Source organism: Ambystoma mexicanum, chromosome 9 (genome assembly GCF_040938575.1).
Source record: "Ambystoma mexicanum isolate Mex_15411 chromosome 9, UKY_AmexF1_1, whole genome shotgun sequence".
NCBI lineage: Eukaryota > Metazoa > Chordata > Amphibia > Caudata > Ambystomatidae > Ambystoma > Ambystoma mexicanum.
This window is the reverse complement of record NC_090931.1, coordinates 965,184,654-965,201,273: the sequence shown is the minus strand read 5'-3', so window position 1 is coordinate 965,201,273 and position 16,620 is coordinate 965,184,654. Positions and strand designations below refer to the sequence as shown.

The 16,620-nt window shown below is 42.3% G+C and overlaps 1 protein-coding gene across 1 annotated transcript in view; it reads right to left on the bottom strand.

The window, feature by feature from the left end:
* Positions 1-16,620, bottom strand: part of MYO3B (myosin IIIB) — a 3,387,754-nt gene that overhangs the window by 3,237,931 nt on the left and 133,203 nt on the right. The window contains exon 2 of the mRNA XM_069616181.1: positions 8,421-8,604. Within this exon, the coding sequence (XP_069472282.1) occupies positions 8,421-8,604 (184 nt within the window). The remainder of the gene's footprint in view (positions 1-8,420; positions 8,605-16,620) is intronic.

Here is a 16,620-nt window from a genome sequence, read left to right as displayed (position 1 = left end):
CTGGTGTACTCCCCTGCCAGAATTCTTGATGCACTGTAAATTGCCTGGTGAACTCTTCTACCAGGACTTCTCTTGTATTTCACAACTTTCAAAATTGTCTCTGTCTTCAAGTAGCATGTACCTTTCTGGTTGGCTTGGAATATCTACTTGACAAACATTCACTTTACTTTCTGTAATTGTACAATGTTCAGAATCTTTTGCCTTCTTGTTTCCTAAACAATCTTCTTTTCAATTCACTTTCTGTAACTTTACAATGTTCTACTTCCAATTGGCATAGTTGCTGCAACACCCTGTGGTCCCCACTCTGCTTTGGCAGACTCACCTGATTCCTGTAGCATTTTCAGCGTTGTTTGCGCTTCCACCGTGTACCTTCACTGCCTGCTTCCCATTCTGGGCTGCTCTGATGTCTCTCCAGGCTTCCTCATGGCTCTGCCTCGACATGCTGACTTCTCTGGTAAGGACAACGCTGTTTCTCTTGGCTGCCGGACACCTAGGCACCCTCTTGCGGTTCCTGGCATCTCCATGGCCCACCTCGCTTGCACCACATTTCTCTCCTTTTCTGCCGGTGAGCTCCCTCACTCTGCCACGCCAGTTCATGCTTCCATCCTCTGCATACTGGGTCCGGCTTCTGGCTCCTGCCCACCAGCTCACGTCTCCAGCTTTCGTCCGGCTTCACTGAAGACGTCACCCTTCACGTCTTCACCCGAGCTGCATCTTAGCATGGGTTCACATTTTTAAAGGTCCCACACACAGGTATCTTCCTCCAACAACTAACACACTCAATACATCCACTAATATTAACTGAGCATTTGGCAGGTTATGAAAATTTAAATCCTTTGATAGGATTTGTTCCATAATGTTTGGAGGGTCTTTTCAAAGGTTTCTACATGGAAATTCAGTTCTACCTGTAGGAGCACTAACACGGCAATAGGCCATCGGGTTATTGGGCAACAGGGGTTTTTCTTCATGGGAAAGTGGGGGATACCGCGCCTCATCCAATGAAGCCATGACATCTCTCCTCCCATGTTATCCTCCCTTATATAGCCGCCCCCATGGTCAGGATCAGGTAGTGGCTGTTGTCCCCTTGCCATATTGGAGGAGGCTACCGCCAGGGAATCTGTGATTACTCCACTGGATTCATCACAGATCATACCAGAACTCAAGACTCTGATACTTCCAGCCTGCACTCATCAACACTTCAGATTTTGCACCTTCCTTCCTCTCTAGTCCTCCAACAACCCTTAACCCCAGGTATTCTTGCAGGGCCAAGCACACCAAAGCCACCAATGTCAGAGGTGCTCTATCCTAGATCACTTTACATTACATACAGACTGAGAATAGAATACTGCTAATGCAAGTGAGGATACATATTCATTGATTCCTAATTGTTCCATTGGCTCAATAATTGAAGAGTAAGAGGGTCCTTGAATCTACAAGATCTATTGCTGGCAAGAAGGGCAGGAGCATGACAATATGAATATGAAGGAGATTGTGTAGCTTTAGCAATAAGTTATGCTTTACTTGCCAAGAAAATATTATATCCATGGTGATAACATAACTGTACGCCCTCTTGAATATTTTTTACCCAAGATATGCACCGAAGTACTGCCAGAATTGTAATGATCAGTAGCTACGACAAATGGTGGAAGGAGTTACTCGCCCCCAGGGAAGGGCGCTCAGCCAATTTTTTCTTGTAATATCGGGAGGGCAACAGGGAGGCTCTCTGTGTTGCCTCCCACCCCTTAATCCCTCCCAAACCAAACGAAAACCTCTTCCCAACCCCCTCCCTCCACACTTACCTGTGGGGCCGGAGCTTTGAGCTCCAGTTCATCACACCTCCTGCTCCAGCCTCTACCATAGAAATGGAAAAGGGACATAGTCCCTTTTCCCTATGGCGGCGGCCATCTTTTAAAAAAATGTTTCTCCCCTTCAGGAGATTAGCTATGCAAGCAGCACAAATCTCCCGAAGGGAAAAAAGTAAAACCATTTTCACTGCAGATGAATGCCAGGGTGCGAATGGTTTTCACGCCCCAATGGGGGGTTTGAGGGGGGAGACATGGCCAGTAACGGCCCACAGCCCTCGCAGAGGCCCTTGCTTCGCTCGGCTCTTTCAAAGCAACATACAGAGATTTATGAGGGAATATGAACACTTCTTCTGAATTTAAAAGAATTAAAACTTCAACTAATGTTTCAACATTATCATGTAACAATCTGTGGTATTGGAATTAAATAAGGGATGATTGATGGGTATGATCAGTCAGGTGGACATTATAACACTACAAGAAACTTGCCATGTGAACCATCTCATTGTGGATGACTTTGGTGTTTCATTAATTTGCTCTTAAACATGTAGGTTGTCATGTGTCAGGAGTCATCAATAAGGGTTTCCACATCATTACCTTATTCCTGTAAAAGCATGCAAGTGGATTCCTGCAACATTTTGTGTGTGTGCATGTTAGGGATCCGCAAATGCTTGTCCTTTTATTAATTTGTCTTTATAATGCTCCAAAAGCTGGGAATTGTGGTGGCGAGAGGAATAACTTTGACGATCTGCCACTCATGCTGGAGGAGGTTAATGAAACTTTGGACTATGCTATAGGGTGCATGCCCTCAATTCTAGTTAATGGGGTATTCAGTGCTAAATTGGGGTCTCCCCCAATGGAGAATAAAGAAATGTTAATTGATAAAACAACGCTGGGGGTAACGGAAATGAAAACATAAAAAAACAGCATGTTTGGCACGGGATTTATGGGAAGTTTTATATAACACTGGATGAGTGCCTAAAATGGCAGAATGAAATAAGATTACCCGGCAGTGTGTCTCTTTTCTTCTACTATAGAAGAGTTGAACATTAAATAGGAGTCCGTAGGTTATGCCAAAGACTTTATAACTATATGTAGGGTGGATAGCGATGATGACCCGCTTTTGGCTTTGGTAAACTGGGGTGACTGATCCAGGGGCACCTGTAGTGTAGTCCTGAAAGGATTATATCCTTCATACTGGCTGGACTGGAATGTATAATGTCGCCATAGGTATATTCAGACAGTATTTTGGCAGCTGACGGAAGTACTTCAAACTTCCCACTAGCAGCAATGCCTTTTTGAATGGCAAGCACTACATATTGTTTTATAAAACCTTCAAGGATGCTAAAGAAACATCAGTAAAGGGCTTGAAAAATAGTACTGATGCAAGATGGCTAGATGAAAATATATAAGATTGATGTGTGAGCGCAAAACTTTGCATTTAAAGAAAACATGAGAAGCTCACATGGTGGCAATTGAACCCAATCTAAATAAATGTTCAATTGTTGCAGAAAGGGATGAAACAAATCAATGTCTAGATAGTGGTGTGAGCGCCACCCAAACGTATAACAATTATTTGAGCCTGTATTTTGAGACAAGGATATTATGTGCACAGGGAAGACCCAACTCAACAGCCTTATGCAGGGCAGGGCCTCTGATAGTTGAATGGAGGGAAAGAGGGCCATAAACAAAATGAAAAATTGGAAGGTCCCTCGCCCCGATCATATTCCACCAGACTAAGCACAAATGGAAGTTTTGATATGGCGCTCAGCTCCCTGCAAGCGATAGGTAGGATTCCAGCCTCATGGGAAGGTCACGAAACTGTACAGAGTTTAGAAAAGGGCAAATCAGTGATACAGCATGGCAAACTAAAATTAATTGGAGAATATTCACAGATGACTTTACGAATTTCGTTCATCGCATAATTTGATTTCCCCGTCGGGCAGGCTTTCAGAAAGGAAAGATCCCTATTGCTCAGTGTGTAACCTTATACCTGCTAGCTGAGAAAGCACGTGAAGTTGGTTTCCTAGAGCTTAGTGCAGCATTCAATTTAACACCAAGCAACAAAATTCACTTGGTAACGTAGGTGTCCCGCACACTCTTCTACTTTAGGAGGACAGCAGCATGCAGAAAAGCTAATGCTATGGTTAGTATACCAGCAAGCAGTGGGTTCAGTCAGACAAGGATTTTTCTTAACCCCTCTTTCCTTTAATTTGTATGTTAAAGGACTGGAGAGCTATTTAATAAAGGAAACGTTTGATTTACTTAAAATTGCTGATAGACCGACCCCATTATTACTATGTTGATGACTGCCGTATTGATGGCCAAACCAAGTGTTCTTTAGTCAGTCTTTTGAAGGAATGTAACCTTTTTTGCAATATACATGGGCCTACAATCAGCACAAATAAAATTTAAAGTGATAACTGTGGGAGCTCGTAAGCCATTAAAGCTAAAGTTTATGGTAAATGGAATTAGTTTTCAAGTAATTAGGATTTTCAATTATCTAGCGGTACGCATTTCTTTCAACTTATCATGGGGCCCTCTCAGAGCACTGCAAAAAATCAAGTTTAACCAATCAACCAGAGCAATTTTATCCTTGCATCATAGGTTAAGAGGGGCCTTGGTTTGCATAGTGCAAGGCGCCCTGGGAAATGTAGGCGAATACCGTTGTGGGAGCGCAAGCCGGTGCTCCGAGGTGAGCGAGTCTGCCCATGGGCCTGGCTCGCATCCCTGCTTCTGAAGGTACTGTGCACGCATGCGGGAATGCAGCAGTGCGATGCTGGCTACAAAAGGAGAGGCGCGATACGTCCACACCCCGTCACGTAGGGAGCGCGACCGAATCTTGGTGCACGGTCAATAGGAATCGCACCGGCTGCTTAATCAGCTACCTAAGCGTGATTAGACTAATCTTCTGCATCTATTATGCCTCTGGTAACATAATCCTCAAGGAGCATTACATGCCTACTGATACCACAACTCATTTAATCATACAATGATTACAATGCTTATAAAAAATGCTATAACTTCCATATAACAAATTATACTTGGAGAACAATTCTGAGGTACTTATCTGCTAGAGACCAGCCAAAAGAAGAGGAAGGCACCCAGGCAGGGCAGGACATGGACAGAAGCAGAGCACTCTGGACTACCAGAAATAAAGGAACTATGGGGGGATAGTAGTGCCCTTTTTCATTTTCTTGTTTTTTTCTACAGTTTGTTACTAGTGTTTAACAAGATAAAGAAGAAGAAAATAAGTTTAAAGTTTTGAAGGGCTACTGGAGTGCAACTAATAAAGAAGTGAAGCATAATGCTCACCTCCGGTCTTGACATAGAAATATCTAGTGGTTCACATTTCTTTCAACTTATCATGGGGCCCGGACTTAATTTGATTACATAAGCAGACTACAAAATGACACCACACCTGCGCCCAAGTGAAAACAGGGGTCATAAAATGGGTGAGGAGGTAGAACCATTAGGCACATGCCAATCATCTAGCCAAAAGCTAATGGGGAAAAGGGCCCCCGAACTTGTTCTATTATTGGAGCAATTAGTACTCCAGTCAAACAAGCTTCCAGAGAGGCCAATTCCCCTTCTGTCATTCCTCGATAGGTGACAATGACACAGGTCAATCGTCTCATAAATATGTTCTGTAGGGGGTTGTCCTATCTTTTGTCTCATAAGGATTATTGCTGAGGTTCAGGAGTAAGATCTTCAAAATCTTTATGACCCTCATTTAAAACTCCTGCTCCTACATCTATCGAGTATCTATGGGGTTGTCCTTATTTTGGAACTATGGGACCATTCTCACACAGGTTCCCAGAGTAAAAATCATTCTGATGTCGGTCAAGATTAGGGCCCTTTATTTCAGTGGTATGGTGTGGTTCTCTGCACTATAAAAATCATACAAGCTGCTGGTGGTGCCCTGAGTAGGCAAAGCAATCTATCTGAGAACCTGATAATCTTCCTTGGTTACTCCTTTGGGAATAGGATTGGCTTGGTTGGAACAAATCAGTGCGGTTCTGTGGATGATACTTTTAAAACCATGTGTGGCATTCAACTGAACATATTTCACTGAAGACTGCTTCAAACAAGTATTATTCATGTCAGGATGGGATATGTGTTAAATATCCACTATGTCCTAGTGGCTTCTCGTTAACTAAAATGAGTGCTCTCTCTGGAAAAGGACAAACTATAGTCCATCGGGATTCCTGAGCCAATAAGGTTCCATTGTTCTTGATTCCAACTCAGTCTCAGGTTTATAGCCCCACATTTGCTATTTGTAAAACTTCTAGGGATACAGACGCAAGCACACCCTCAGGAATATAGGGCCCAGCTCACTAACAGGAACATAGTGCCCGGCTCACTATCGGGGATAAAGCACCCAGACACTTTGAGCAGCCACCCCACAGTCTCATCCCTCCTCTGATGGGCAACACTCAGGTCTGCTGCTCTCTTGTGGTGTTTCTCAGGCTCCTTTTGTCTCTCAGGCCCTGCATCTGTCTGATGGGACCTTATTATCTGGAGTCCTTTTTTTCTGCCCCAGGCCCTTCAGTCTTCATTGGCCCTTCTCCCCTGAGGCATTTCTGCAAACTCTGGTTCTCCTAGTTATCCAGCCACTTTGGGTCCTTTACTGCTCTTTCAGGACCTTCCCAGCCCTCGGGCTTTGCAGTTCTATTGGACCCTGGCTCCTCAGTTCTCTCAGGCAGGTGTCAATCAAAAAATTGAATGCAAAACATCAGCGGGAGAAAAAAAAGTTCATTTAGACTAAAATCTCATGTTATTCTCCTGAAGACTTTTTACTTTGTTTTTTTATGGACATCCCCTTTTGGTGACACACTTCGCTGTGTGCTGCCGACTCCCTGTCTCCCTGCTATGCCAGGTCCCTTCACTTACATGGTCGGGAGCCGGCATCGGAGGGTCCTTTTTTAATTACTTTATTGAATAGGGAGCGGGTGACACTCCTGCAACCCTCGGTGCTATTATAACTAACAAGGGTGTGGGGGACACCCTCGCAACCACTGCATCCTCTTGTTTGCTAGAATGGCACTGTATGGCATATTTGTTCTAAATTCTCAGCTGTTCGAAATTTTCGCACAGCCGAAATTCGAACACATACCATACAGTTTTTTATATTCAAACATTTCTACAGATACCCTCTTAGGCCCCTCTCTCTTGTGGTATTTCTGTCTCCCATCTTGCTTTCTAGAATGGCCATCATGCCCAACAATAAGCGTCTTAAATAATTAACTTTTCCACGTTTAAGGGACTCCAGGAGACCATATCATCTAACCAGGTCTGGAACTTACAAATATTTATTATCCTCTTGAACTGTGTGGCAGACTCCACTGGGAGTCTTATTCTATTTTAGGGTTGGCTTCCAGTCAATTGAACTCAATATTTTTCATGCATTAATTAATATTGTCGGATATTTACCTCTCAATTCTGTCAAGAAATTGACAGTGAGCTGCTGTCAGGGAACCTTGGCTTGCAGTATATCAGGGAACCTGTTTCCCCTCAGCCAATTGCTCCGGTGACTGGGGCACAGGGAAACCCGTACTTCAATCTAAGTGATACATTCTAAAGATCTCCCAAAGTCTGTATTCTATCAGGGAAGCAAACCACAAATCAATAGTTAACCAAGGTGAGCAACTAATGTCCCAACAGCCATAACATGGGAGTGACAGCTACGCCTGAAGATCAAACCATTAAGCAGGGCAATGGCAGTGCTCAGCAAGGTAGATGTTCAGACTGAGAATGATGCAAAGGCCTCTCTCTCCCATGGCTCACTCTAATCTGATGAGGGGCTACCACACTGAACAAATACCATTCTTAATATGGCCGTTACCTGAGCTGTCACAGACGGTTTCACATTCAGCAACCTTGACCTTGCGGTCTAGACTTTGCTGTGAACCAAGAGTACACAGACTCTCAGTGCTTGTTATGATGACCTGAGACTGGATGTGATGAGCGGCCTTTGGATAAATACTACCACTACCTAATAGTATGATATACATCTGAAGGAAGAGGTCTATGCAGGGTTGTCCAACACCAGGCCTTGAGGGCCGGAAACATGTCTGATTTTCAAGATACCCCTCATTAATATTTGTGAATATTAATGATGGGTATCCTTAAAACCTGTTTGGATTCTGGCCCTCAATGCCTGAAGTTGGACAACGCTAGTCTACATCTAGGCCAGGAATGTATCCACGTACTGACTTAAGACTTATCCATTACATTTCATCTGGGAGCCATGTCTATCCTGTCCCATGACTATTCCCATGTTGAGAAAGTGATGAACATGAAAGCAAGATATCTTCTGTGTGAGCCCGAGAATCTAAGGGACAATCTGGGGTAATTGATCACAGAGTGGATCTCAACTAATCCTGGGCCAAGCAAGGACCCACAAACTGTTAAAGATTCAAGATGCAAGCTGCCATTTGAAAAAAATATCTTATCCAAAATCCAAGGGCAGTGGCCCATAAAAAAGTAACAGCAAACAAACATACATTTTTGCAATACAATCATCAATGTCCTCATGGTAAATAAAAAACCTGCATATTTTATGAGGAACAATATTCAAGAATGACCAAAGACTGTGAATCACATTATTTTACTTACACTAACAGGATCTAATATCTTCACTGCTGCTTGGCTTCCGTCTTTCTTGCTAGTGACCTTGTAGACCTTGCCGTACGTTCCTTTACCAATGGTCTCAATAATTTCCCATGAATCTGAGGGGTCTGCCAATGATTCCAGCCCAATCATATTGTGATTATATGGAAACAGTTCAAAGAGTGACTTCCTAATAAAGCAAAGTTTTGAGAATTAATCATCCAGTCACAATTCACAGTATTATATGACAAGAAAATGATGAAAATGGCATTCAAAGGAAAGAGAAAGAAGGACCAAACACCACAAACATGAAAGACAGAAATGGAGCGGAGGAGGAGCATAAGAGAAGAAAGCAAATGAAAAAGAGAATGCAAATCAAATGATAAACAGGAAATAAAAACTTGAAAAAGAAAAGGAGAATTAAAAAAGGAGTAAGAAGTGACGGAGATAGAAAAAGGTAGGCAGACTAAGAACAATTTGATAAATAATGCAGTCGAAACACAGAATAATTACAATGAAGACATAGAAACAAGGAAGGGGCGAAATAAGACAAAAACAAATAAAGCAAATTAAAAAGATAAGAACAAAAATAAATATACGTAAAAGAAGTGCATTGAGGAATAAGATTAGGAAAATAAATTCAAGGTAAACAAGATTAGAAAAAAGGATGGAAGACATAAGGATGACAACAAAAGGAGCAATACATGTATTGCATAGATGGAAGAGTAGGGGACGGCAATGAGTATGTAAGAGCAAAGGGACAACCCAATGAACTAAATAAGGACAAGTAAAAAGTAATGGCAAGAGCTACAAAGTAAATCAGTGCCTTAGAAGAATGCTATTCCTACTTCCCAGAAATCTTCCTTTAATTTTGTAACTTCACACCAGAATAACCAACCCCCTGGGAAAAAGTCAGGTAGGGATTGGTACAGGGAACCAGATGAGCATGATAGCCAATGGAAGGGGTAGGAGGTAAAATGACAAAGGAGACCGTACATAAGGGAACAAGCAGAATGGGTGAGTGTGGGATGTGCGGGTGAAGTCAAAAAGCGATGAGGAGACCAGGCAGAGGAAGGACGATGAGGCGGAATGTGGAGGAGATTGGTAAAGGTAAGACAGGTGAGGTATTGGTTTGTGAGAGAATGTGGTATGTGTGTGTGAGACTGTGGAAGGTGAGTGATAAGGGTGAATGAAGCTAAGTGAAAGAGTAGGAGAATAAGTGGGGGTCAGAAGGGTGGATGTGAGTGACAGGGGCCTGAATGTACGTGGGAAGAGAGGAGGGGATGATAGAGGAGAGAAGGAAAGTGGAGACGAGAGGGGAAGAGAGACTAGAGAGTGGAGGAGAGGGGAGTGGATAGAAGATAATGTGGAGAGAGCGGAGACACAATTATTTTGTAGTGAAAACACGATTGTTTGCAACATCACCCGCCCTATTATTGCTAGATAGGATTATACAAGTGCTAAGTGGAGCCATTTATGTATAGCAAATAGATGTCGTAGCATTTGATACAGTCTATGTCCAATGGGACTCTGAAAACCTGGAAAAGATGCAGATTGGGTGGGAAGCATTGTAGCTGTCTGAATATCTGTTGCCCTAGTACTATATATGAGTAGTACCAGACATATTCCATGCCTATAGTCCCTTTCAGGCCAAGTAAATGTTATTGCAATGTTGCTCTCAACTTATAGGGTAATGTTAGTAATGCTAAAGTAGGAGGCAGAGCATGGTACTTGCCTCCTCAAAATTCATAGAGTGCAAATTAATATTTATTTGAATTTTATAAATCATTAACTTGCAAGGGTGCAATTTCAAAGTGCCTGTGTGACGTATGTACAAAAGGATAGGAGACATATGCTGAGGTTCCACATCCAAGTAGCCTGCTTACTTAGTCAGTATGCAATATTTGAACTGATAGTTGGGTTACGTTGTGGGTGACGCTTTTGCTAAGGCACCATGAGTAATATAAATGCTGGCGCTTGAACGTTATTCATATTACAACAAACAAAAAACAAGTGAACATAGGCACACGTCTGGTAACCCTTCGCAGAGCCACGGTAGGCAGATTTAGGGCAGTCAGGTAATAGCTAAATGTGGCCCTGTGGTGAAGGTTAGTCATAACGTATAAGTGTGGTAGAGTCAAGCATAAGAGTCCTGGGTAGGAATGGACGGTTATTTGGTTAATGTGTGCAGGCATATCATAGTTTGGTCTTCTGCTCATGAAGCCAGATTTTCATATTCGTTTTTAACCTCTTGAGGTTATATTCTGGTTTTAGGGTCCTAAGGTTTTCAAGGTTATGCTTGCATAGGAGGGTAATGTAAATAGGCTAGCCTAAAAAATAGAGACTTGTTTGTATCATGTAGCTTTATTAAGAGCAAAAACAAATACCAGGTAACTGCTGTGGGGCTTGTGCCTTATTAGTTGAGAAGGTGGGAAATGTCTGTGTGCACTGCTAAAACTCTTCTGAGTGGCACCCAGAGGGAAGTTGGGCAAGGGCACATGAGCACAGCTTGGAGGGAACATTGATTAGGGGGTAGTGGAGAGTAGTTGGGTGGATAGGGGATTGAAGAGTAGGGTGCCGAGTAGAGAGATGATCGGAAGGAGAGCGAAAGAGAGACATAAATAGGGTTGGAGGGAGTTGTGTGAACAACAGAGGGACAAAAGGAGTGAGAGAGAGGGAGGGAGGGAGGGAGGAGGGAGGGACAGAGTATGGAGTGGAAGGAGGAGGGAGTTAAATAGTAGTAGGATGGAAAGAGGAGGAGAGATCAGGGACAGGAACAAGAGGGAGACTCAGTGAAACAGGGTGCTTGAGAAAGGCACCACATCCCATTGCAAAATGCTGATTTTCCTGGGAAGTTAGATAGATTTCACGTAAAAAAAAACAAAGGGAGATACAGAGAAGGCGGAGACCTTTAAGCCATAATTTCAGTTAGTATTCTAGACAGTAGGGGTTACCGATCCGTAGCTGTCAACCAACTGGTTAGGGGAGTCTGGGATTGGAAGGTTGGAATCTCACAGGAGACGAGAGAGGGGCAACTTTTAATTTGTCCTATGGCCTTCATTTGAGTGTTGTAAAATAAAAACCCTTGGACAATTTTCTGGATTGTTAGAATTCTTATGGCCATCTGTGACACAGGGTTGGGTGGAAATGAGGACTATGGTGAAACAGGGAAGGAATCTGTATAATAACAAGGACAGTTAAGCATCCATGGCATTGGTAGAACCAACCGTACAGATAAGGGGAGTATCAGGAACCTTACTCCCTAAAAATAGGAAAATATTCCAACAAAATTAAAATAGGGAGTAAAAATACTCCTGACAAAAAATAGGAAATTGACACATGGGAGCTTGTGCCCCGCTTTCACCCACACAGCTCCATGGATATGTTTGGGCCAGTAGTACACACAATGCCACAAGAAGAAAACTATTATTCCTGCGTAGTCAGAAGAGACAAAAGGGCATCTTCTAATGTGCATGAATAACTAGGTGCAAAGAAATAATAACATGTCTGCTATAAATTTAGTTCAGAAAAATTGTTACTCTCTTATAAAATACTCCCATTGAGAATGGGACTTGCTATTTTACTCCCTAAAAATAAATTTGGCTCCCAAATAAAATTTTTTAAAAAAGTGTTATATCTTATCTGGAGCACTGGATACAATGTCCTACTTTCTCATCACAATCCTAATAGAATGAGGATATCCAGAGCAGCGACAAATATTGAACATCAACTCCCAATACATGATCACAATTAAAAGATCAGCTATGCCACAGCTAGACCACCAATACATCAGTGGACGTGGAAGAACTGTCAATGTAAACCCATGCATTGGGACCATAACACTTCAAGATAGCAGTACAGGGATAATGGAAGAAGGTGACAGGAACCCATGCACAAGGAAAACACACAAACAATTGATATATATGATATGATATGATGTGGCATTTATAACGTGCCTTTATACAAGTGTTTCTAGGCGCGACAAGACTAGGAGGGGGAAACAAGGGAGGACAAAATAACGATCTTACTAGGCCTTGTGTCATTGAGATTGCGCAAGTGCAGGGAAGACGGAAGGGGAGAAGTGCCAGGGGGTAGGAATAAAAAGGACAACATGAAAAACAATATTTGTAACTACTCCCAAATGTGATGGCCTGCAAATGGCAATTAGAGGCAGAAAGCCATCCATGGATATACATATTCTGTGTGAGAAACCACACTACAGCATATTCAAAATTGCCACAGAACATGTCCAAACAAGAACAATGAAAATGTCTTATTTTGGATATCAATCTGACCAAATACTAGCAGGACTCAATAGCAAGGCATCAACCCGTCTAGAGAAGACCAACATTTCTAACATTAAGATAATATCCTATAATTTCCACAAGATCAGTCCATAATACAAGAACTTCCCTAGAATCATGAAGTGGAATCTCAATTTATAGAAGATCCACATCAATTCATAAACATAAAATGACGGAATAGAAATAAGTGATCTAGGAAAGACCGGTATGGGATCAAAATGCTACACTTACAATTGACACATACAGAAATAAAGGCCACAGAGACTTAGGGAGTTGAACTCTGACAGCCAATGGGTATTCCCATCTCCTGAAAAGGGAACCCTTCTCATAAACCAGCAGCATTGTACCCATCATAAGACATCAGGATGTAACATCTTCAATGCCCAAAAACATACCTGGCAGAGTGAGACATCATACATTCGTAATTATACATCTGCATGTCTCAGAAACATGGCTTCACTCATGTGATGCACTGGCTTGTAATGGCTGAATGGGTACATGCAAGCCATGGAAGCCACAATGGTCACAGTAGAACCTCCTTCACTGGCTGAAACATTTTCAAAACTATTCAGAGAATGAGCAATACCATATAAAGAGGGACATTGTTATCCACCTCAGACCTATACAATATTGAGATCATGTGGACAAGACATGGTTATAGATACACTTCATAGAACTACTAGTTCAAGGGAAACTTAAATCACCTACATTTTGAGTGTTTCAAGGTTCCCTGAACGTTCAAATTATGTGTTCATTTGGCCGAAAATGCTTCAGGTAGAAGCAGGACAGATTCCTAGGAAGGAAGATGGACTGCAACCCCCTCAAATTGTTCTAAGACATGTCACACATCCCTGGCAGAACCTTTGTATACATGTTTCAATTTTATTACTTTTTATACTTGGCCAGATCACACTAGAAAGTTGAAAACCTCTTTATTAATACTAACATAAGCAGTCCAACCTACTCACACTAGCAATAGAAAAGAATATAGATGGGCTGTGTCCAAGAAAAATATCACCTCACTCCTTGAGTGACATTGATGGGTTGGCCACAGCAGCCACAAATTGTGAAATTCAATAGTGTGCAGCTAGAACTAGAGGCTGCAGGGGGACCTCAAGGAGGCTGTAAATGTCAGAAAGTGGAGGAAGCTTGTTGGAGTTCGACCAGCCTCAATTGATCTTTAAAAATGTGCAGCCCATAAACCTTTTGAAGGGATGCTCCATGAATATTCACATGTCACTTCAAGAGTCGTTTACTCTTAATTAGTCAAAAATAAAACCCAAGAGCTTCTAAGTCAACAACCTGACAATTACGCCACCTCTCATGTTCCCTCAGCATCACACAGCAATGCATTTAGTGAGATATTTCCCAAAACCCAAATAGTATTTCTTATCACAGGTAAATAAATAGTGCTACACTGTTTTCATTGTACTAAAAAGGGATTTATCTAAGTGAGAGATGTTCAGAACTGCACTGCATCAATGAATCAGCATGTAGTCAGCAGAGCCTAGTCTGGCATCTGCTAGGAAGGACATCCTGAGAACTGCTTTGCAAGAAGCACTACAACAGCACCCTTACCTAAAAAAGAAAGATCTTCTTCCTTGGGATGGTTCTAAACACAAGGGAAACCTATGGCTCAAAGTATAAGCTCTCACCCAGGATCTTGAGTCTTTACAGTATCAGGGATATAGTTCTCAGTCACTTACTTCTTGGTTCCACCAACAGTCATAGGGTCACAGCGGCTTCTTGGCTCACATGCACAGGGATATTGTTCTGAGCCGCTTCTTTGCTACTCATCAGCTTTACAATGATATGGCACCAGCCCATAATTTGTAATCCAAAGAGGAGAAATGTGCAAGGCCCATTTCTTCCTGATTTTAGGTTATCATACCCCAAGTCACTAATATAGTGCCCTTGCGATTAACAAAGGGCTGTGCGCCTCTCTCTTCTAAGGGATATAGTGTCCTTCCCACGGTCAAGGAATATCGTGCCCTTTTCACTCTAAATAATAAGTATTAGGGTGGCCTTTTCACTCTCAATAAGGGATATTGTGTGAACGGGTGCCCTTCACACCAGCAAGCCCTTCCCAAGATTCCTGTGGGGTCCAACTCTTAGACCTTCATTTAGCTTTGAAAAACAGCTGTATGGCCAATGTGGCCTGCCATGCGGGCACCATGACCACTCATTCTCTTGCTACTTCCCTGAGTTTCTTTCTGCTTTCCTTTGCCTACCTCTGCCCTCTTCTGTTCCTATCTGCTTCCCCTTCTCCCCTTACCTCTTGTTTGTGGGGCTTTCAATAGGCCCAACTGATTAACCAGCCTTCACCCATCACTTCTGAAAGGCTGGGATTATTGTTCAATTGCATGAGGCTCTCGCATCTTTTTTTACTATGATTAGGTCTTTTGCTCCTCCCGCTGAATTTCCACAGCCCTGTGAGCTGTAATAGGGCCTGGTGGCCATCTTAATGCCAGGTGGGAGTCCTCCCCGCCTGATGGCTCCATATTGGGCCTCTGTAGGTTCCTGGTTTGGCACCACAAGTCCTTGCTACTTTTGCAGAACATAGAATGGTGTTAGCAATGGTTTCCATGGTGTAACTTCAAGGCTGGGAAGATCTTGTCAAGCGTTTGCAGGGAATACTGCTTGCAAGTGGAACTCTAGCATCCACGCTCTCCTGTGAATTTCACCTTATGTTAGCCTCTCCATCTGCCAGTGCAATTTCCACAGTGATAGTTCTCCTATTACCACTCCTCTTTTTGCTCTGTGTCAGCTTTCTTTCAGTTTCCCCAAATTCATAAGGTTCAGCAGTAATTAAACCAAAGGTTCTATCATGACACAAGAACTGCTTAAGTCAATGTCCTGGCTAGTTTGGATATCTTCTTCTTGTCCCTTATGAATAGAACTGTGACTCGGCGATTGTCCTTCCCTCTAAGGTTCAAAAAATGCATCAATGATTTAAGTGCAAAACTGGTATCAAAACCCTTTTGGGTGCCCTTACAATTGGAGCAGCCATTGTTAGAAACAACAATCTTGTTGGTGAAAACCACATATTACTTACTCATATGTAAAGTTTTTCAACTTAGGTTTAATTCAAAATATTTTTTTGTGAATGTATTTCAAAATACATATGTCATTTGTGTTTTCGACAAGCAACTTGTGATTCAGTAAAGCGTGTCAATGCCTCAAAACACTGAGATAGAAACACATTTAGAGCAGATATTGGGCATATATCAACGCAAACAATTTGTTTTTACAACAGGAAGCTTGTTATTCAATAAAATCATGCCAATGCATCAACACACGGTGGTAGAAATCCAGTTGGAAAGGACATTAGGCAGGTGTCTCAGGTGCCCATGGAGGCGGGGGTCGGGGGGGGGGGCTTCTTTGTAGAAAAAGGGGATAGCTGTACGTTTTGAGTCTTCGATGTCCAAAGCATAATCACTTAGGGTGGGGCATGGACTTTGCCATGGAGGGGTGCTTTCTTTTTTAATCACTGACATTTTCCTTCAGCAGCCTCTTCCACCCTTTTGCAAATGTTTTATGTTTGTATAATTTTGTATGAAATAGCATTGTTTTGTCCAGATGCAAATATGATCAAACGGAACAGTTCTACCAAATTGTCTATATTTGTGTTGAAGTGTTGTGGTTCTCCTGAAAATGTAGCAGATTGGACCATGTTCTGGGCATTACTATATGAAGATATTTCAGTCCATTGGATTTTTTCAATACTTGCTGAAATGACAATGGATCTGGATTTCGATAGTTGATAGATTGAGCATCAATATACGCTGAGGTCTGAAACATGTTGAAAAATTATTTAAGTGTGCTTGGGATTGTTGAAAACATAGCCAACAATAAACACCCCGGAAATCAGAATACATTTCTGATGAGAAAATTACAGTCAG